General features: G+C 39.5%; 1 protein-coding gene across 3 annotated transcripts in view; it reads left to right on the forward strand.

Annotated features, from left to right (window-relative positions):
* The window catches only part of ARID5B (AT-rich interaction domain 5B), a 168,903-nt gene that overhangs the window by 51,739 nt on the left and 95,353 nt on the right, over positions 1 to 21,811 (forward strand). For 2 of the 3 annotated variants that reach the window (XM_006129784.4, XM_075934883.2), the window contains one exon: positions 20,625 to 20,855. In XM_006129784.4, the coding sequence (XP_006129846.3) occupies positions 20,625 to 20,855 (231 nt within the window). Of the gene's footprint in view, positions 1 to 9,599; positions 10,210 to 20,624; positions 20,856 to 21,811 lie in introns of those variants that run through there. The other variant, XM_075934884.2, reaches the window with a different exon arrangement.

Consider the following 21,811-nt stretch of genomic DNA (forward strand, 5'->3'; position numbering starts at 1 on the left):
GTAGAGAATGGTTCATTTTTGTAAAATGTAATATGAAGCACTCTTGTGTTTTGATTCCATGAACTAGAGAGTTTAATGTTCCAGCTTGCCATGATAAGGATATGATCTGTTTAACATAGACCCACTAAAGGAAATTAGCTATTGTACTATTCTTTAACATATTGTTTGTATAACAGTTTACTTAGAATAATTTTGAGTAATCTTGAAGTTCCTTTTAAAAGATTTTTTTGGCCCAGATAAAAAGTGCAGCTTTAAGATATTTCCCCTAAAATAAATTTCAGACTGCCTCATTTATAGTCAGCATGCCTTGATTACTTGCAGACATACTGGAAATTTACATGCGCTTTTCTCCATTATAAAACACTGATCTGTTCATATCATTAGTTCCCTCATGACTAGAGTTTGGCAGCAAGCCAATGCAGTCTAAATCTGTAGCTGTAAATCGTGAGTTGAAATAGCAGAAAGTGGATTTGTAACTTTAAAAGTGTAAACAGTTTGGAAAATGAAGTAATTTTAGAGTATGATTGATTGCCTCGAAATTGTACTTTAAATTAGCCCAGGGTCTGCAATGCAAATATATGCACTAACTGCTTATTATACATTTTCACTATTCTGTGGAATAATAGCATTGTTGATACGCTTCTAAACAATGTAGGCTTCTCCTAGACTGACCTTTTAGGAAATGAATAGTTTTATTGTATGTCCATTACTTTGCCTGAAACAACATTTTTTGAGTTATTAATTTGACTTGTTTTATAAATAAAGGATTCAAAATGCAAAGCAGCTGCATTACACAGTGTATAGTTTATCAGACCTACATTTAAACATCACCATTTGAGATTGATAATGCACACCAGAAATAGTTTTTCTGTGATAAATTAGTAATGTTTTGTGTAGGCTCCAGTTACTGAAAATTAATCTGTGAATATTATAGTGGCAAAAATGATGATTATTTTAGCACAAGTAATTAGCTATTATTATGGGGATTCTCACACCCACTTCTTTCAAGGGCTCAGGTTCATTTAATTCTATACTTAAGCATCAGAAATATTTTACTCTTACAGGAGAGTTTCTGGATAAAGAAACGCAGGGCTATTGCTGTTACTGGTTTTATAGATATGTCCTTTATAGTCCTGGATAGATCTTGTGGATGTCAGTTTCAGGTCTCCTTCCCCAAGTCTTTTCTTAAGAAAAGGAACATAATGAAGACTGTGTGTTTGTACAGCACCCAGCACAATGGGGTCCTAATCCTGACTGGTCACTATCATAAAATAAGTATTTGCCACTCCTACTTACTACAATAATAATGGATCCAGTTTAGTTGAAGCCAGATTACCAGTTTCCCATGATGTAAAAGAAAGTTGCATAAATCAGCTCTCCTGTCTAGATTACATTACAACCTGAAATGGGCAGGATATTGCAGAAAAACGAGGGCTTGTAGGTGGCAGGCGTTGTGGTGGGGGTGGACATTAGAATCACCGTGCATTCATCTTCTAGCGCAGGAGGAACTGGAGAAGAAAATTTGGAGGTGCTGTAGCCTGTAATAATGTTCGTGAACAAACTGGTGCTTGTGGACAGAACTGAACCTGCAGCAGAGGGCAAATTAAATGAATAGGAAAACATGCTGGGGAGAGGCGTATTTAAAAAGAACTTTCAAAGAAAACCTTTAATTGAGAGTCCAAAGATTATCAGGGAAATCCTCTCTGCCTGTGCATTGGAGTACTGGGTAAAGAAGGCAAGAGGATGAAGGAAGAGTCTATTCTTTCCTTTGCCTTCTGGACAGGAGTCAGACACCATATCAATGCATTGATGCCCCTTGTCTGCATCAGTACTCCATGGCTTCCAGGGCCAGTTCAGAGGATAGTTGGGGCCCACACCTCAAGTCAATATGCTAGTGTCCATTAGCAGATGCTGGCAAAGCACCTGATGTTGCTTTTCAATGAGCATCGTGCAGCATGCTCTCACCTACCTCCCAGGCCAGCAACATGCATCTATCTCTGTAGATTAATTTGGCTACATAGATGAGTTCAAGAATGGCAAATGTCAGCAGGCTTGGAAGCAGTTCCCTGGAGCCTACATGAAGATGCACGAGGCCCTGCAGAGCCGAGCCTTTTTCAGACTGGTGCTGGTTGCTCACAGGAGGGTGGTGAGGCTGTATTGTCCTCTAGAGGAAGCTCTCCATTAGGGGCAGGACAAGGCAAGAACTACCAGTTTGGTTTCATTCCCAAAAGCCCTGGTATAGGGGAGGCAGTTGCTGTGGAAGGTTAGGTTCAGGGGTGTGTGATGCCTTTATATCTAGCTCAAGGCAAGGGAGTTGGTCGCGTAGGGTCCCTGCAAAGACAGCTCATTGGAACCAGAGGGACAGGGCAGCCAGTTCTGTTTACTGTGCTGGTGGGGAAAAACAAGGGCTGGAATATTACCTTGCAGCTCCTGTATGTTGGGACTTTCCAAGGAGGCCTGAAGGAATTTGGGACCCAGCTTCCATTGACTTTCAATGTACACTAGGAACCAGAGTTCAGATCCAGCTCCCGCGCACATCTCTAGTGTGAATCATGTCCACACACTGGGCTTATCTCTGGGTACATAGTTGTTGCAAGATTAAATCCCACTGTTTGCAGTTGTGTATTCCTTTGATAGCTACATGTGCTATAGTGCTGGAGGGATAGTGCCGTATTTTTGTCAGTCCCCACAATTTGAATACTGGAAGTCAGACCTCCCAAGATCACGAGAGTGGCTTAAAAACCAGGAGATTTAGAACTAGTAAGAAATGTTGGGGGGCTTTGGTGTGGGGGTTCCTGTTTGTGGCACTGTGTGGCATTTGCAATCTATCTCTATCCCTATGGATTCTTGCATCTCGCTTAAGGATGCCATTAACAAGCAAAGCAGAAGGGGCCAAGTTCTAGTTTCACTGAAGTCTGAGAGCTTTGCTAGATTTTTCAGTGAGACCAGGACTTGAGCCAAGTTGACTAGTCAAATGCTTATTTCTCTCCATGTGTGCATCACACTTCCCCCAGGGGATAACTAATGTTCAATTACCTGAAGAAACCATCTACCATGGCCTAGACAGTACTGGGTCCTGCTGTGAGGGCAGGGGACTGGACTTGATGATCTCTTGAGGTCCCTTCCAGTTCTAGTGTTCTATGATTCTAGCTGTTCTTTACAACTACCAGGGTTAAGAGCTTAAAAAAAAAAAAGAAGTATGAGAGGAAGCACTAGGATTACAATGAAATCACATGATGCCAGTAGGCTGGGGCTTTCAACTCCCTCCTACTGATCACCTAGGGTATGTCTACACTACCCCGCTAGTTCGAACTAGTGGGGTAATGTATGCATACCGAACTTGCTAATGAAGCCCGGGATTTGAATTTCCCGGGCTTCATTAGCATAAAGCCGGCGCCGCCATTTTTAAAAGCCGGCTAGTGGAACGAGGAGTACAGATAGTTCGGAATGGCTACGTAGTTCGAACTATCTAGCCCGTGCCGCGTGTAGCCGCGCGGCACGGGGTTCGCACTAGCCGGCTTTTAAAAATGGCGGCGCCGGCTTTATGCTAATGAAGCCCGGGAAATTCAAATCCCGGGCTTCATTAGCAAGTTCGGTATGCATACATTACCCCGCTAGTTCGAACTAGCGGGGTAGTGTAGACATACCCTTAGAGACTCATAATAAAATTGTAAGATAATCAACTGATTATGTTAAAGTAAAGGTAGCAAGGCAGCGTTGTCTCAGTTTCCTTGCTACTTGCCTCCCCTGTAATTTACTTTTGGTGCAACATTTCCAGCAGTCTATAGGGCAGCTGGGAAGTAGGCATAATCAATGTGGATTGCTGTTTATTTGTTTTTTCTAAAACAATGTTTCATGTTATATCTGCTGCAAATGAAACAGATTGCAGTATAACTATGGAAAATAGCTGCTTAGCTTATAAATTAATTTAAATTCATGGTTACATAAAAAGACCAAGAATTTGATATTGCCCTATTTAAAACCATAACAAATACTTATCGCAATAAGTGTCTATCACTACTTACGGCAAACATGTAAAGGAGAAATTATAGTCATGGAATCTGAATATACTTACCTTGTACAGTAGACTTCTGATAATCCAGAACCTTTGGGACCTATGTGGTGCCGGATTATCGGATATGCCGGACTATCAGGAGGTACATAAACTGGTTATATATATACAGTATATATTGTATATAAAGTGTTTTTAACCCTTTTTATTGTAGCACAAGCACTGTCCAGCATCACGCAATGCCAGTGGCAGACTGACTTGGTCCCGTCCGGTTTTGCTTGGTTCAGCTGCTGCCGCTGCTGCCTTGTGATTCTTTTTTTGCCGAAGCTCACTCACTAGGTTCTTTCCATTTTGATGCTGGACTATGAGCAGTGCTGTACAATTGGATGCCGGAATATTGGAGTTTTACTGTATTACATTTGGGGTGCAAGACTTGATTTTGGGGTCCAACAGAGTGCAAGGTTTTGTCGTCTCTATCCCACAAATGATAGCCAATCCCTTGAGAGCTTCATATTTGTTCTCCTCAGTTGTAATTGGTCCTAGCACATTGGTAGTGGCTTTCCTCATAAAGTGTTTTCATGGGCTATTTCCCCTTCTATCTCAAAGGTTTGCTGTTACGTTTGTGGAAGAGGTATAGTTTAGAGTAGTGGTCACCAACCAGTAGATCAGGATCTACTGGTAGATCCTGGAGCCTCTGATGGGTGATCCTGACTGGTTTGGCTGAGAGGCATTTCAGTTGCCCCTCCCCCCTCTGTCCTGCTGCTCCTGCCCAGAGCCTCAGAACTGCTCCATGGGAGCCTCCTGCTTGTTGTGCAGGATGGGGGAGACAGGGGCAGAGGGGCAGTGATGTCACTCTCTCCCACTGCCCTTTACCCCATCTTCACAGACTGAGGTGGGCGGGGCCTTGGCAAAGGGGTAAGGCAGGGGCAGGACCTCGATTTGGGCCACCCCCTTGACATGGATCCAGGCTGGCTACACTGTCACCCACTAACAATGCCAGAAAAGAGAATCAGGCGATTGGGCACATCGGCTTTGCAAAGCTAGATGCCCTAGGTGTCTCTGGCTGAGGTGATAGCTGGTGACCTCAGCCTTTCTGCAGGGCCATGAGGGTGCAGGTTAGGATTTTGAAAGACATCTGAGTTGCACCCAACTCCTGTTGGAAGTTCTAGTCCCAGTCACCTTACATGGCTAGCACCGTCCAATCTTTGTCATTAAAAATTTCGTAATTTTTTCATCCATTATGATGATTCTGCTTCTTTTTGGCAATCTCACTAAAACAAGACATGCAGAAAATGGTAAATAAATTGGAATGTGCATGTCATCCATGAGGCCTTCTTGGTAACAACACCTGTCCACTTAGGGTACACCTATCCTTTCTTAACGATCCCAAGAAGTCCATCCAAGCGCTCCCTGATCCTAAGTCTGTTATAGTCAATGAGAATCTTTGCATTTCCTTCAGTGGCTTTCCAATAAGGATATGTGTCCCTTAACCAGCAGGGACTTCTTTACCTCTAGGGCTGACCAGCTAGTTTCTTTTTTCACTTGCACATCTCTCTCCCCATGGATTCTTGCATTTCTCTTAAAGATGCCATTAACAAGCAAAGCAGACGGGACCAAGTCCTAGTTTCACTGAAGTCTGAGACCTTTGCTAGATTTTTCAGTGAGACCAGGACTTGAGCCAAGCCAACTTGTCAAATGCTTATTTCTCTCCATTTGCGTATCACACTTCCCTCAGGGGATGACTAATGTTCAATTACCTAGAAAACCTGCAGGAACACTTTCAAGAAAATTTAGAAGTAAGTTTTCTAACTTTTAATACAATTAATACGTTTTCTGGGCACTTTCTCAGATGTCCTGGTATTTCACTGAATGCTCATCAGACACTCTGGGTGTCCTTTGCAACAGAAACACTCCTTTAAAAATAAGGCAAAGAGCTCTTCCTTTTACAAAAAATAAGCTTACATGGACAAGAATTGGCATAGTACACCCATTCCCAATATGCTCCCTTCCTTGGCAGTGGGAGGAATACAGATGCAGGAAGAGCTGCCCCTTCCAAACCTCCTGAGAAATGCAAATGTGTCCCAGAGTGACTTAGTACAAATCAAGCAGGGCCTCTTCAGCCCAGCTGAGAACCAAACAGAGATCTCATGAATACCAGTCTGGTACTGGTTTCACCTCCCTCATCTCTCCCTCATCTCTTTCCTGCATATCCTTCAGTCTTCTGTCAAAATGCTATTTGATGGCAGAGGGCAGATTTTAGCTACCTTCTTCTTCTGACCCTCCTATTCATTGTTCTCCTTCAAGATAAGGAATTCCTTGGGATCTGAGGTCACATTAGTTGATTTCTGGCCTTATGATCTATGAATTTATGCTCAGCTTCCATCTCTTCCTTTTCTCTCAGGGTACATCTAGAGTACAGGCTTTGGTCGACAGAAGTTTAGTCCACAGATTCTGTCAACAAAGAGCATCTAGACTACATCCAGTTCTGTCGACAAAGCAAGCCGCTTTGTCAACAGGACAGTGTAGATGCACTAACGCCGTCTGTTGACAGAACTCTGTTGACAAAAGGCGTTATTCCTCATAGAATGAGGTTTACAGCTGTCGACAAAACTGCTGAGTTCTGTCAACATTATGTCATCAGAATGCAGTGGCAGTGTAGACTCAGGTATAGTTTTGTCGACAAAACCCTGTAGTCTAGACACACCCTCAGTCATGGAGAAGGAGGAGAAGTGCTCCTAGGTAGTAGTGAATTACAGAAACTTTCTGGAAGGAGATTGGTGGATGGACAGAAAAGACCAAAGAAAATAATTCACAAGTGGAAATGTTCAATTATTCTTATTTTTAAAACAATCACATGTTCCCAGCATTAAATGCATTTTTCACTGTAGGCTCTCAGAGCACAAATGTGTAATTATGCTGAAAAGAAAAACATGAGATTATCTGTAAAATATTTTGAACGGGGTTTTTGCTTCCTGGCTTGATTTTTTTTCCTTTCCTTTGATTGACTTCCAAAAAGTTATTAAAATGTTGCAAAACAAATATAAAGAATAGTGGAGCTTCTTAAAATTGGTTCTTTTGTTCATATCTGGCAGTTGACAAATTGTCTTGTGCTCTATCTTACCTGTTCTAGTGTGAAAGGTTAACAGAGAAAATGGCTGCAAATAAATTGCTACTGAATGTTGTTGAAGATTAAGCATACTGCGTCTCTATTAAGGATCTCTTTTAAGGCTCTCTATTCATAGTCCTCCCTGCATGTCTCTCTAACACTTGTCTGTTACAGTATGTTTGGCACACAAGGAAACATTAAATAGAAAAGAAACGCCTGACTGTGGTGTTACTAGACCCTATTATCTCTCTGTCACATGTCTGCATGAGAAAGGTACAATATTGGTCCATATTGATGAAGTTTTCTGAAGGCTTTACTAACCCCCTTCATAGAGAATTGCTAGAAACAAATGAAATTGAAAATGATATTTTTGCAGCTTTGAAAATCTTATATAAATCAATGTAATGAGACACTCGGTAAAATGTAATTATTCTCACTTCTCCATGTGTCAGAGAAATCACTGTAGTGAGCTCATTATTTTTATACAGCGCCAGATATTGCCTGTGTGTTGTAAATTGTAATTCGTGTAAAAGGCAATTTTTATGTATACTGAATAAATTATACCCTGCAAGAATTAACAGAGTTGTAATTTCATTAAGGGTTTCAAAGAGGGCATAAATGTCAAGAGCGAAGCTTAACTATTTAAACCATGGGACTGTTTCCACCCTCCACTCCATATCACATATTTTGTGGGAGTGGCAGCTACTGTACTTGCTATTTCAAGGGGGCCAAAGTTCTACTGAATTTTCAGAATGATTGTGAAAGGGCTCTTGCATGAAAAACAGAGAGAAGACTTTTGATTCATACTTTTGGGGGTAGTGGAAAGTGAAAGCACTTCATTCTGCCTTATAGGAAAAGACAGTGATAACAGTCCCTTTTAACTAATGGTGCATGAACGTGTGTGTGTGTGTGTGTGTGTGTGTGTGTGTGTGTATCTATTTCAAAGCTGCCAGAATAAGGGCAACATAACCTATTTAACCAAAGTTTAGGACCTTTAAGAGGAATTTGGTGGGACTGATAGTTGGGCTTCATCTTCTCAGTTTCTTCTGGTCAGACACCAAAGGCAAGGTACCCGTGGATGTCGCAGAAATTTCTTATTACTGATCAAATCAATAGCTTTGGAGGTTCTGTAGAAATGCTTTGATTTTTGGCATCAGAACAAGATATATTTGTGCCCCCTCCTCAGCTTGAGGTTGGTAGCCTAAAAAGGCTACCAAACAGTAAAGAGCACATCACAGAGCTGGAGAGGCTCAAAATGCCTAGACACTGAGGGTACCTCTACACAGCAGGGCTAAAGTCAAATTAAGTAATGCAACTTCAGCTACATCAATTGCATAGCTGAAGTCGAATAATCTTGAAATGAGGGTTGCAGGAGTCAGAGTAAGAAGTCCTCCAGCTCGACAGTATTTCCAAATAAAGGCTTGCAGTGTAGATACACATTTTATTATTTTGGAATAACGTTAGTTATTCAGAAATTACGCTGCTGTGTAGACATACCCCCTGAGACAGAAAGATGGTGTGAAAACATTAGGTTTTCCATTTCCCCCCCAAAATCCTGCTGCTAAGCATCATGTCATTGAGTTATAGCCTCAAATTAAAGTTGTTTTGTCATGGGAAGTTACGCACATGATTTGATTCATGGAGCAACCCAGCAGCACCCCAGCTGTTCTACCCCAGGCGTCCCCAAGTCAGCCGCTGCTGAAACTGACCAGCGCTGACTACAGGAAGCCCGAGGCATAGTTGCTCTGCCCGGGGCTTTCTGGATTCAGCCGCTGATCAGTTTCAGCAGCAGCTGACTTGGGGACTTGGGGTTCTTAAGTTGAATCTGTATGTAAGTCAGAACTGGCGGTCAGTTTCAGCAGCGGCTGAATCTGGACGCCAGTTCCGACTTACATACAGATTCAACTTAAGAACAAACCTACAGTCCCTATCTTGTACGTGACCCGGGGACTGCCTGTATTAAGGATAAAATACAATATATGGCTCCAGTCTTGAAAAAAATTAAACATGTGCGTAACTTTAACACGAGTAGTTCATTGAAGTCAATGGAATATTAACATAAGTAAAGTTACTCACCTGTTTAAGTGTTTGCAGAATCAGGGCATGTGCTCAGCAACTGCTGTTAATGGTACAGTTACACTGCACTTTGTGAATTGCATTTAACTGCAAAGTGCTGGTTCAGTTATGTCTGTGTGAATGATAACACTTATTATCTGGCTGTTCACTGTGCAGATCCCATGGCAGGAAAAAATGAAATGGTGTCTGAATTCAGTTAAAGCAAAATATATGATTTTCCCTTCATTATTAAAAGGGATATTTACTGTTTGCTAAACCTGAAGCAGCTGCCATCTTAGGACATTAGATTGTTTAAAAGGAAAGACAGAAAAATAAAAACATTTATATTGCAGCCTATTTAGATTACAGTCAGCTTATTTGATGTCACTAGATACTTCTTCTTGATCTCATCATATTCCGAAATTATATTTTAGTCCCTTTTTTAATTATTTTCATTATCAGCAGAATTGAATCTTCTATCAGTAACCAAGACAACCAGGATAAACATTTGTTTCAAAGCTGATGTTCATATAACTGGAATGTTCCACATTACGCAGAACATTCTGTGTGTTAAAGGGTCTATTTTCACTAAGCCTTTCCCCCATCTACATCATATTTAGAGGTTCAATAAGACAGATAGCAAAGCCTTTTGCATCACAGTGTGTGATTTCCTGATCAGATCCCTGATGATCCGAGATCTTGGAGATTTGAGCTGACCCAGTCTCAACACTGGTCCTGTACCTTTAAAAATAGAGAACACACTTTTAGTTTCACTTTTGTTTGGGTTGGGTCATACCACTCTAATCTCTTGGGGAGGGGGAGATAGGAGAGCCTATCAGAGTCCATTTCTGAACATGTTGTACCCTTTGTAATAGCTACATTTTCTGCACCCCCAGCTCCTGTGGTACCACAATTACCTATCACTAACTAGGAAATGAAAACAAGGGTCTGAAAAATATCAGACAAGAGAAGGAAGACAATATGTTCCAGCCCAGAGTGAAGAACACCAATAAGAAGCAAAATATAATTCTGTAAAGTAAGGCTGAGATTTCATGGGACACTGAAAACAATTTTCAGATCAGACTTTTTTTTCCTTAAGAAAGAAAATGGTGGCCCTCAGTGTGTGATTTGTGAGCTGTAAGGGAGGTAATTGGTTGACCTAAGAGAGTCTTAAACCAGCTCTCATTTTCTCAGCCTAGTTTGTCTCTGGAATAGGCAAGAACAGCCTTGTAGAGTTGTTTGATGATGTCTAAGATGAATTTTGTGAATTTCTCTGGTCTTTCTTGGAAGCATGACACCTGATTGGTGGATAGTGCATTGGACTATGAATTGAGAAAAATCAGGGAGAAAATCTTGGCCCCATTAATGTCAATGGCAATATGTCCATTGACCAGGTTCTCTTCCCTAATTCTGTTACTGGCTCTGCCATTGACTAGAATTTGTGACCTCGGATAAGTTAGTTAAGCCTTCTCTATCTCAGTGTCTCTATCTCTATAATGGGGATAATAATATTTACTCATCTATGTAAAGGATTCTGAGGGCTATGAATGAAAAGTGTTATATAAGAGCTGAATGTTATTATGTTTGTCAGGCAGTCCTCTTCAAATCCTAAAGTACCTCATAACCTGCTTCCCAAGATATACAAAAGATCTGGGGGGAGGAGGAGAGCTTAAGAGCTGCTGTTTTGATTAGCTGAATATTAGTTCATAGTATAAAAAAGGATGAGATTGCCTGGCTGGTAACCTGTATAGATAAAGCTCTCTTTTTTTTTCAATATTAAATCTCCTTCATCTTCTTCAAAAATTGAATTTATTATTTGAATTCAAAATGATTTAACAAGATAAATATTATGAAAGATTTGATTAAGTGGATCCACTGCCAGTCGTTGGATCAACATGCTCCATTTTGACTCAGTTAAGTAGGACTGGAACTGATCAGATCCAAATCACTAGCTGTAAAATAATGTACTTCAGCCTCAGGCTTTAAGTACATATTAGTTCTGGGGGTTTTATATGAGTGCATTACCATGGAATTGAATAATAGTTTCAGTCTTTAGTAGATTTGTATTTTCTTTCTTTCAGATGCTAAACTAATTTTAGGAACTCTCTGAACTGGTGATGTTCTTACAGAAAACAGAAGGGTTGTGGAATGACATAAAACTCTGTTCTCTTTAGAGGGTGGGGGGAAACATTTGACACACAGAGAAAGATTTTGTATGTATTTCTTTATGTATATTGGTCTTATATCTTTTCTATTTGAAGATATCAACTAAAAAACCAAAATAGGATGGCTAAATATCCATGGGAAATTATTGTAATGGACAACTTGTCAGTGTAGCCACTATCTAGTAAATGGATTAATAATTACGTTATTCCATATACTATAACATTTTGCCTTTGTTCTTGATTGCATTAGTATTCAGAGGGGCGTAGCATAAAACAGAGACATGTGTGGATTTGCTTCCTAAAGGTCCTGTTAACAAAGCAATATTCCTGTTGTGTGGATAATTTGCCCATATTTCTTTAACCCTCACAACAAAGACCAACAGGTTTATCTAGCAAGGTTATCTAATTATTTTATTTGCGTTTCTTCATGAACTAAATATGATCATTCAAACATTAATATTTTTTAAAATGTTGTAATTAATTACCTAGCCATGTCATATTAAATAGTTTTACAAGAACAAATGAAGACAGGGAAAATTAAATGAACTCTTAACATTGTTCTCCTTTCTCTTCGGGGTCATCACTGGTACTCTGCAGAATGTACAAGATGCTCCACCCACATATCACAGATGATTGAAGCCCTTAGGGCATGTTTGCACTAGGAGATTATTTTGAAATAACTTATTTGGAAATAATAACTCCTGAAATAACTATTTTGAAATAGCGTGTCCACACCTCAGGTAGCTCCCTTAATGTGATGTGCTACCTCAACTTAGAGCCCCAGGAAGCCTTGGGGAGTAATTACGTTGAATGACTCTGGGGAGTAGTTATTTCCATATTGCAGCAGTGGAGCGTCCACACTACCGCTATTTCTGAATAAGTGTTATTTCTTGTGAAAAGCAGGAGTTATTATTTCAAAATAACCAGCCCATTATTTCAAAATAATGGGCTTGGTAGTGTCAACACTCCACTTGTGATGAAGTTGAAGCCAGAGCTGTTTCTTGGGACAAAGAGAAATGGTTCCTATTGGACCCATTCACCTCCTGACTAGCAGAAGGGACCACAATGTATGCTGATTAATTGTCACAACCCAGCCAACAAGAACTCACCTTCAAGAGCTGTTTGTCTAGGAGAAATGGCCTATTCCCCACTGGACTAATCAGAGATGTAGCGTGTTCTTGACCCTGAAACTGCATCAATTGCCCACCCCTGGCAATAGACAAGGAAATTGTGACTGGATGGTGGTAAAAGTGGCTGGTGAGGAGTGATGGTCCTTATCGCCTGTTGACTCTGTTTGGAACTCTGCATCCCAGGTGTGGGGTTTTTCTTGACCCTCCCATCTCATAGGTCTATTATTTTTCATAATTACGTATATGGTTTGTTTGTGCCTGTTGGACAGCTGTGTTACAGCTCTCTGATTTTATTGGAATGTTCATGTTCACAGCACATGTTTGTCTTTACATCCTTTATGGTGATTGCTTTTCACTGAAGCACTCTCACATCTCCATTTCTCATACATATGTATATTGGTTTCACAGATGTTATTTCATGATGCAGACAGTCCTACCTAAAATGTTTGGAGGAAAGATAGGAAGAGAGTGTTCTTCTTTCAAGGCTGGCAGCTCTGTGGTTCATTAGCACTCCTGAGTAAAGCTTTATCATCTTGGATGGCAGGTGTGGGTAAAATGGTCTCTTCCTGTACAAATTTGGGCCATCCCCTTGACATGGATCCAGGCTGGCTACACTGTCACCCACTAACAATGCCAGAAAAGAGAATCAGGCGATTGGGTACATCTGCTTTGCAAAGCTAGGTGCCCTAGGTGTTGCTGGCTGAGGTGATAGCTGGTGACCTCAGTCTTTCTGCAGGGCCATGAGGGTGCAGGTTAGGATTTTGAAAGACATCTGAGTTGCACCCAACTCCTGTTGGAAGTTCTAGTCCCAGTCACCTTACATGGCTAGCACCGTCCAATCTTTGTCATTAAAAATTTCGTAATTTTTCATCCATTATGATGATTCTGCTTCTTTTTGGCAATCTCACTAAAACAAGACATGCAGAAAATGGTAAATAAATTGGAATGTGCATGTCATCCATGAGGCCTTCTTGGTAACAATCTGCAGTGAAAGCAAGCAGCTGGGTTAGTGTTCTTCCTAGTTTCCTTTGCAGTTGATTCAGAAAAAAAGTTTGATGGTCAAAAACTCACATCTTTCTTTATTTTCATTGTGCTTTCAAAATCACTGCCTGCCTTGTTCAATCTGCAGCCCATACACCAATCCATCACCCTGCTTTATTTAGTTCTTCTAATACTTTCATTGCTTATCTTATGAAGGTCTGAGTTAACATTTATCAAAACAAACGGCAAGCCTGGGACCTTTTAGTAGTTTTTTAGTTAATAAAACTAATCTTTTAGTTCTGTTATGTTAAAAGTACATTATCTTTTTATTACAAACGCTGCCTAGCTCTGTCTGTTTTCCTTCTTGGCAATTTCGTGACTGCTTTAGTTGATTGCTGTATAGAGAATTACAAAATCATTAAGGGTGGGGCTTTACCAGCTGACTTACAGTACAAACCATTTCTCAAAATAACCACAACACTACAATACTGTTGTGCAATTTACGTCACAGTATGTTTTTATTAAATAATTCATGGCATATTCATTTAGATTTAGGACTGAATATCTCTATCTCATTTTAATCAAGCTTTTTACTTTTTAATGTTTTCCACTCCTTGCCTTGGCTTGCCTCCAATTTAACAGCTTTGGTGAGAAAAAAAATAACTGATCTTTTTTTCAGCAGCTTAACTGCAAGTGTATTTTCCTCTTTGATGTATACATTTCTGCTAACTTAGCAGCCTTGGGGGAGATATTTAGATTTGTGGTTGGCTGCATTGCACAATGCTGAAACAGAGAACTGATAAAGTTGATGCACAAGTTTGGAATTTTAAATACTACCAGCCAATTCAAGCTATTGAGTCGTATGCACTAGCACATTTCCCTTTTACAAATGTCTTTCTGTATAATGTCTTGTAATTAGAACAGGAAATCATTGAGTAACTGTAAGATGACTAAGAGCACTTAGACTGAAAGGAAAATTACCTTCCGAGAAATTATATTCACATTTTTTTTTTTTTTGCTTCACATTACAGTGTTGGTAATGATAGTAACAGATGTATGTACTCTTATCTGTATCATTGTTCTGCTTATGTTTTCTGGAATAAAAATTCATTTTCAGTAATATCAAAAATGAATGGATAGAATATGAGAAATGCCTTATTATGAAAAATATTCTGTGTCACAACAGAGTAGCAATTAAACTGAAACTTCAATATAATTATCAATAACAGTGGAATCTGGAATTGTGCCAGGTACATAAAGTTGGTGCTCAGCCTTTGCTTGGTTGCTAGGAGCACAGTGAAAGTATAAAGCTTAGCGAAAGGAATGTCTAATATAATAAAGTAACAGAAGGTAGCATAAATCATTGTGAGAGCAGTGCATATTGACATTATTTTGCTTAAATTGGGCTGAAACTAGACATTTAGTCCTACGAGAAGAGCAAATTCATTATTTCTTTTGAAAAATAACTACATCTACTCTGGGAGGAAATGGAGAATTTGTATTTCTAACATAGGCCTAATACATATTTGGAATCTTTTAAGCAAAAATCTTTAAATGTTTGTTTCTGTTGGCATGAAAATGCATTCACACTAATATGATTAAAAGAACTAAAGGGCAAAATAGTTGGCAGATTTTGTAGTTGAGGCAATTAGGTGCAGGAAGGAACATGCATACTTTTTCCATCAAGCTCTATAAAATCCTAGTGTGAAGGTCTTTCTAAAGAAAGAAAAAAGCTCACTGATGTTAGAAGTAGATTATGGTGGTTAGCAATAACCACTATAGTCTGATGTTTTTGAAAGAAGCAAACAAAAAGCAAGTTTCTGTATATCTCTTTTCTTTCTATGTGTAATTTTTGATCAGAAAGATCTTGTCAGGAATTCATGGAAGGGAAGGTTTGTGTGTGCATGTGTGTGTGTATGTGTGTGTTGTCCTGCATAACATATTAAAAAGTCAACCCCGCATAGATTCATTGTGTTTGGTATTTCCTGCAGTTCTTACAAAGACAGCTTGAACGACATGCAATTCAACATGACGGCTAGACCATGCCAAAACTGCCCCGCCGCTTCAAAGAAAATACATGGATTAAAGTTATACATATATAATTAGTATTAATGTTTGCAAAGCATGGGTTGAACCTCACATGGTGATTACCATTTCTCCACAGAAATCTATTTTGAACTTGAAATATATAAATAAATGAAAACTTGACATTGAAAGAGGTTATTAAATATATAATTATGATATAAACATAGGATTAGAGTAATTTCAGTGGAGTTTTACAAGCTACATACTGTAGGTATAATCTTTTATTATGTACAATACTCATTTTTGAAACTAAAATTAGCTTCACTAATTTAACATGTTCTGTTCAATAAGATCTTAATGAAATATTTTAAAATAAAATTATTTTTCTGTATTTTAAGAGTGATTATCATTGTTTAAATATCATTCTGATTATTTTATCGAAAGCACAGCAATATAGAAAACTGTAATCAGATTACATGTACTAGATTATGTTAGAAGAAAACTTTTTTCCTCTGGGCTGAATTTTGTTAGGGTTACATCTACTTTGGTTTTCTTTTCTCCTGTGGGTGTGGTTGAAAGCAAATCTTTGTTCTGGTAACACTGTCTTTTGCTAAAGAAATGTGCAGTTTATCCATTCTTTATTCATTCTTAGATTTATCAGTTGAACCAGTTGTGAATAGAGAAGGGGGAAATGCATTACAAACAATTTCTTAGAGACAGTTATTGCATGGTTAGCTTTCCATCCAAATTTGCTTATGTTCTAATGAATTGTGTAAGAAAAAAAGCGAAAGTAACAAATATGTAGAATAACAGCTCTTTAAATGGCTCTAATTGATGGTATCAGCTTGTGTTAAAATGTCATTCATCAAGCCCAGAATAGCATACTGAATTCTGTGTAGTGACATCATACATTTTAGTGGAAACAAATGGTTTGCTACAAAGACTTATGGGAGGCATATTTATATATACCTTGTTACAAAGGCTGACCACATCCTGGCATTAAAAAAAGTGCTGTCTGATCCACAGATTCAATTTACTAATATTTCTATGAAGACACAGAGTAGCAATAACTAGCAGGCTTACATTAAACCTTCATACTACCTCAAGGACAAATCATGCGCTTGCTGTCTCTTGAAAACTCTGGCTCCTGATCCAGATAGAGGGGTTCTTAGTGTAACAATTTAGATATTGTCATAGATATTAAGTGTGCAGATGATACCACGCTGGGAGGGTTGCAAGTGCTTTGGATGATAGGATAAAAATTCAAAATGATCTGGACAAACTGGAGAAATGGCCTGAGGTAAATAGGGTGAAGTTTAATAAGGACAAATACAAAGTACTTTCACATGTACAGAATGGGAAGTGACTGTCTAGGAAGGAGTACGACAGAATGGGATCTAGGAGTCAAAGTGGACCACATGTTAAATATGAGTCAACAGTGTGATGCTGTTGCAAAAAAAGCAAACATGATTCTAGGATGCATTAACAGGAGTGTTGTGAGCAAGACTTGAGAAGTCATTCTTCCTCTCTCCTCTGTGCTGATTAGGCCTCAACTCGAGTATTGTGTCCAGTTCTGGGCACCACATTTCAAGAAAGATGTGGAGAAATGGGAGAAGATCCAGAGAAGAGCAACAAGAATGATTAAAGGTCTAGAGAACATGACATATGAAGGAAGACTGAAAGAATTGGGCTTGTTTAGTTTGGAAAGGAGAAGATTAAGAGGGGACATGATAGCGGTTTTCAGGTATCTAAAAGGATGTCACAAGGAGGAGGAGAAAAACTGTTCTCCTTGGCCTCTGAGGATAGGACAAGAAGCAATGGGCTTAAACTTCAGAAAGGGAGGTTTAGGTTGAACATTAGGAAAAACTTCCTAACAGTCAGGGTGGTTAAACACTGGAATAACTTGCCTAGGGAAGTTGTAGAATCTCCATCTCTGGAGATATTTAAAAGCAGATTAGATATCAATCAGGGATGGTCTAGATGGTATAGGGTCCTGCTGTGAGGGCAGTGGACTGGACTCAATGACCTCTCAAGGTCTCTTCCAGTTCTAGTGTTCTGTGATTCTGTGAGTCTAACCTGGAGGCATGGAGGCTACATCTACACTACAGCAGAAAGTCATCTTAAGGTACACAACTCTAGCTACGTGAATAACATAGCTTTAGTCAATGTACTTAAAGTTAAGTTGCCACGGGGTCTGCACCATCGGGAGTGGGAGGGGGGAGTCGATGGCAGAAATTCTCCCATCGGCTTCCCTTACTCTTCTCATCCAGGGTAGAGTAACAGGGTCTACCAGAGAACTGTCTCTAGTCAATTAGGCAGGTCTTCACTAGACCTGCTAAATCAACTACCAGTGAATCAATCTCAAGAGCGTCGATCTCTGTAGAAGTGTAGAAGTAGCCTGAGTTTACTGAGAGAGATTGGTGAGTGGGCTATACAGCCTTAGTTAAGGGCTTTTAGCTCATGAAGTAGAAGCTTATGCTTTTAGCTCCAAAGGTCCCAGGTTCCATCCTGTCTGCCAAGGGCCTGGGTCTGTCAGTGTTACATTAGTAATGAAGCAAGACTGCACATACATCAAAGTGCTATTGTCACAGTTATGTTGCATAGGCTCACAGGATAAATGAAAAGATCATGCTCACATCCTGACTAACCAAACGGTAAAAGTCTACTTTTCTTAGATGAGTCATTCAGGTGCTGTGTACCAAAAGGTATTACCCAAGTTTGTAGACATAGGAATGGTTTTGATTTCCTCTGTTAACTTGGGGGAAGAGGGAGAGGCTTGGTACTTTAAAAAGTGATTGTTTTCAAGAACTGTTTTGAAAAAATACAGATTGAATCTCTCCTGTCAAGGACTCTCTGGCCCTGCATTGGGCTGGACCATGGATGTTGCAGGACCAAATAGCTCCTGGACCAGAAAGCCCTAAGAGCCTAGCAGCCTGGGCAGCAGAGTCCCACTGCCCCACAGCCCCAGGACAGTGGGAGCAGTGGCAACTCTGGCAGCCCCGGCAGCCCCAGTTACCCCACGGCTGTGGCAATACTAGTGTACCCAGCAGAGACCCGGAAGCCCCAGCAGTCCATCAGCAGAGGGATGGAACTGATCTCCCTTGGTCCACCAAACTCCCTCATTTGGGATAAGTCAGGCTCCAAGGGGGCCAGACCAGAGAGGTCCAACCTGTAGTACTTTTAGCTTAACATTTAATATTGATTTTTCAAATACTGCTTTCATCCATGACAGTAGAGTTTTGGAGACAGTCAAAAGTATGGCAGTATTTATTTTTTTCCATATAAATACTCGATCGCATATTTCATACCTTTTAAAAAGCTCTGTTTTTATGCTTTAGAATCTCAATCAAAATTAGCATTACTTGCAGACATGAAAAATACAATCCTATCAGTGGGAGTTTTACCTTTGATTTCAGGGGAACTATTGTTCTTTCCAACATTTGAAGTAGACTTTTTACTTAAAAAAAGAAAGATTATGTAGGCCTTGGTATTGTGATTAAATATTTAATTATAAGGTCAATGACCGGAAGAGTGGCTAGGTTAACTCAGCAATGAAGCAGTAGAAAAAGTAAAGTACAAACTATAGCTCATCTCAATAGATATGCAGAGAAAGATAGATCCAGCTAACCAACACGACGACCTAAATGAACAAGAATAGAAATACAGCCGCGTTGTGACCTGAAAAGATTATAGCAAATGCCTTCTGTTGCTTTACATGTAATTTATTTTTACATTTTCCACTAGTTACTGGTTAATTAAATGTTATTGTGATATTTCAAAATCAGCTACCTTGATGCTTAATTTTGTTTAAGGCATAACAGAATGGAAAATGCTCAGTTCTGGATGTTTTCCATTTTGGTTCTGCAATTAAGACACTATGCAGACGTTCATTTGACTACATTGTATTGTACATATATTTTTGAGCAACTGCCTTTACAGTTCATGAGAGTTATTTCCATTTGGTGGGATTGCTTAGGATCAAAGGCATTCCCAGCCTCGATCAGACCAGTGGTCTGTCTAGTTCAGTATCTTGTCAATGACAGTGGCCAGTAGTAGCTATTTCAAAGGAGGGTGCAAGAAGTGATCAATTATAACTGTCCTCAAAAAGACTGTAAATGGTGTAAAGGCTAATTCAATAACACTATCAGATTGACCCTCTCTAGTCCGGTACTCTCTGATTTGGCAACATTCGTGGTTCTTCATGATTTTAGTTAGCTGGATGTCTGCTTACCATAGGTGTGGCTAAGTTTCCTGCTGTCCTGTAAAATTTGTTTTCAGCCACTAGTCTTGGCTCTCAGTGTTCTGTGCTGTTGTTTGGCTCTAATTACCCCAAAATGTCTTCTAAGAGGTCAGCAAGCAGTGGAAGTGTTGGTAATGCTGCTAAGCTTAAGCATGGTTTTCATGCCAATATAGTAAAATTGTGTAACAACGCTAATAAATACTTTGTTATGAAGACAAACCTTGGCCTGGCATAGGCTAATATGGGTGTATCTGTATAGTCATACATTATTAAGTGGCAGTGCAAGCATTGTTTGGTTTATTCACCTTAGAGAAATAAAAATATAAAGAGACACACTCTCTACAATATTGACCTTCAGTTATTTGGCAACTTCACTGGCTCAGTGCCCGTCAGATCCTAAGGGTTCCAGAATAGAGAGGTTCAACTCATAGTAAGAATTTAGGGTGAATGGTCATGAAATATGTCTATTAAAGCATTTACAACAAATGTAATGAAGTGCAAGATCATTTTCAGAATAGCTAAAGGTAGATTTTGCCACTCTCACATAAAGTATTGCTTTGCTCTACGGGTGTAAAGTCAGACTCATTGTGAGTAACAGAGTCTGGACCTGAGTCTGTAAGAAATAAATGTGTCTGAATGTATCAGTCTGTATTACTGTTTGGCTCTCTCTGAGTATGAAACATAGAACTTTGAAGAGCAAAGGCTGAATCCTGCTCCCATGTAAATCCTGCTCCCATGTAAAACTTTTGCCATTTCCTTCAATGGGAGCCAGATTGTGCCCCAGAAGTGACTGGTACATTCCCTTATGTCCCTTATTTGTTTTTTTTAGGAGGGGGAGGAGTTTGAGGGGATGGAGTGTTGCCCTACTCCTTGATTCATATTACATATAATTTATATATTTTTATTTCAGGCGAAGATGATGAAGATTCAAATCTGCTAATCCTTAGTTATCCACAGTACTGTCGATATCGTTCCATGCTAAAGCGTGTCCAAGACAAACCATCTTCCATACTAACGGACCAGTTTGTTTTAGCCCTTGGTGGCATTGCAGTAACCACCAAGAATCCTCAAATCCTTTACTGTCGGGATACATTCGATCATCCAACTCTTATAGAAAATGAAAGCGTATGTGATGAGTTTGGTAAGTCATTTTGCCTTTTTTGTATGACAAGAAAAAGCATTTTCCCCTATTTAAGAGTTTGCACATTTCCAACTGAAAAATAATACTGAGAATCCTTTAAAGAAGAGCAACACTTTATTTGAAGTGTTAAATATCGAATGTGCTGCCCAATGCTCTATTGGGAACAGAGAGCTTTGGCAATGGGCTTTTATCTACTTGCAATCTTCACATTACAACTTCTGTTTATCATACCAAAGTTAGGGTGGAGTACATAGTGCAGTTATTCAGTGTAAATTAAAGGGACTCGTGTTATGTTTTGAAATACCTACCTGGTCAGTTAACCTGTACTTTAGCTTTCCCTTAGGACTCTAGCGTTATGAAGTTTTGTTTTTATAAAGAAATCATTGCTGCAGCATGCTAAGTAATGCAAAAGAAAGAAGACTCTCTTGGTGTTTCATTAGCATAGTGCATATCTCTTATCATGGTGCCCATAGTAATTATATAATGCCTACTGTTGCTATCGCTCTTTAAGTTTACCAAGTACTTTACAGATAGTTGTTATTCTTCACACCAGCCTTGGCAGTAGATAGCTGTAAATATTATTATCTTCTTGGGGAGACCACGTAACTTGTCCAAGGTTTGCAGTCACACAGTTGCTTTCACTGTTCCACGATTGCCATTCAGAAGAAAAAGATCCAGGATTAGCACTCAGAAGTGCTTGGCTTCTTGCTAGATGCTCAACCCTTTAGCCCACACAGTTTGATTCTAAGGGTATGTCTACACAGCAGCCGTTATTCTGAAATAACAATGCGAGCATCTACACAGCAATTCCTTATTTTGAAATAAATTCAAAATAATGGATGGTTTATTCCAACTTCTGTAAATCTCATTCAATGAGGAATAATGCCTATTGTGAAATAGCTATTTCAGAATAGCAGTAGTGTGGATGCTCCACTGCTACTATTTCAAAATAGCTC

Source organism: Pelodiscus sinensis, chromosome 8 (genome assembly GCF_052426305.1).
Source record: "Pelodiscus sinensis isolate ZL-2025 chromosome 8, ASM5242630v1, whole genome shotgun sequence".
Taxonomy (NCBI): Eukaryota; Metazoa; Chordata; order Testudines; family Trionychidae; genus Pelodiscus; species Pelodiscus sinensis.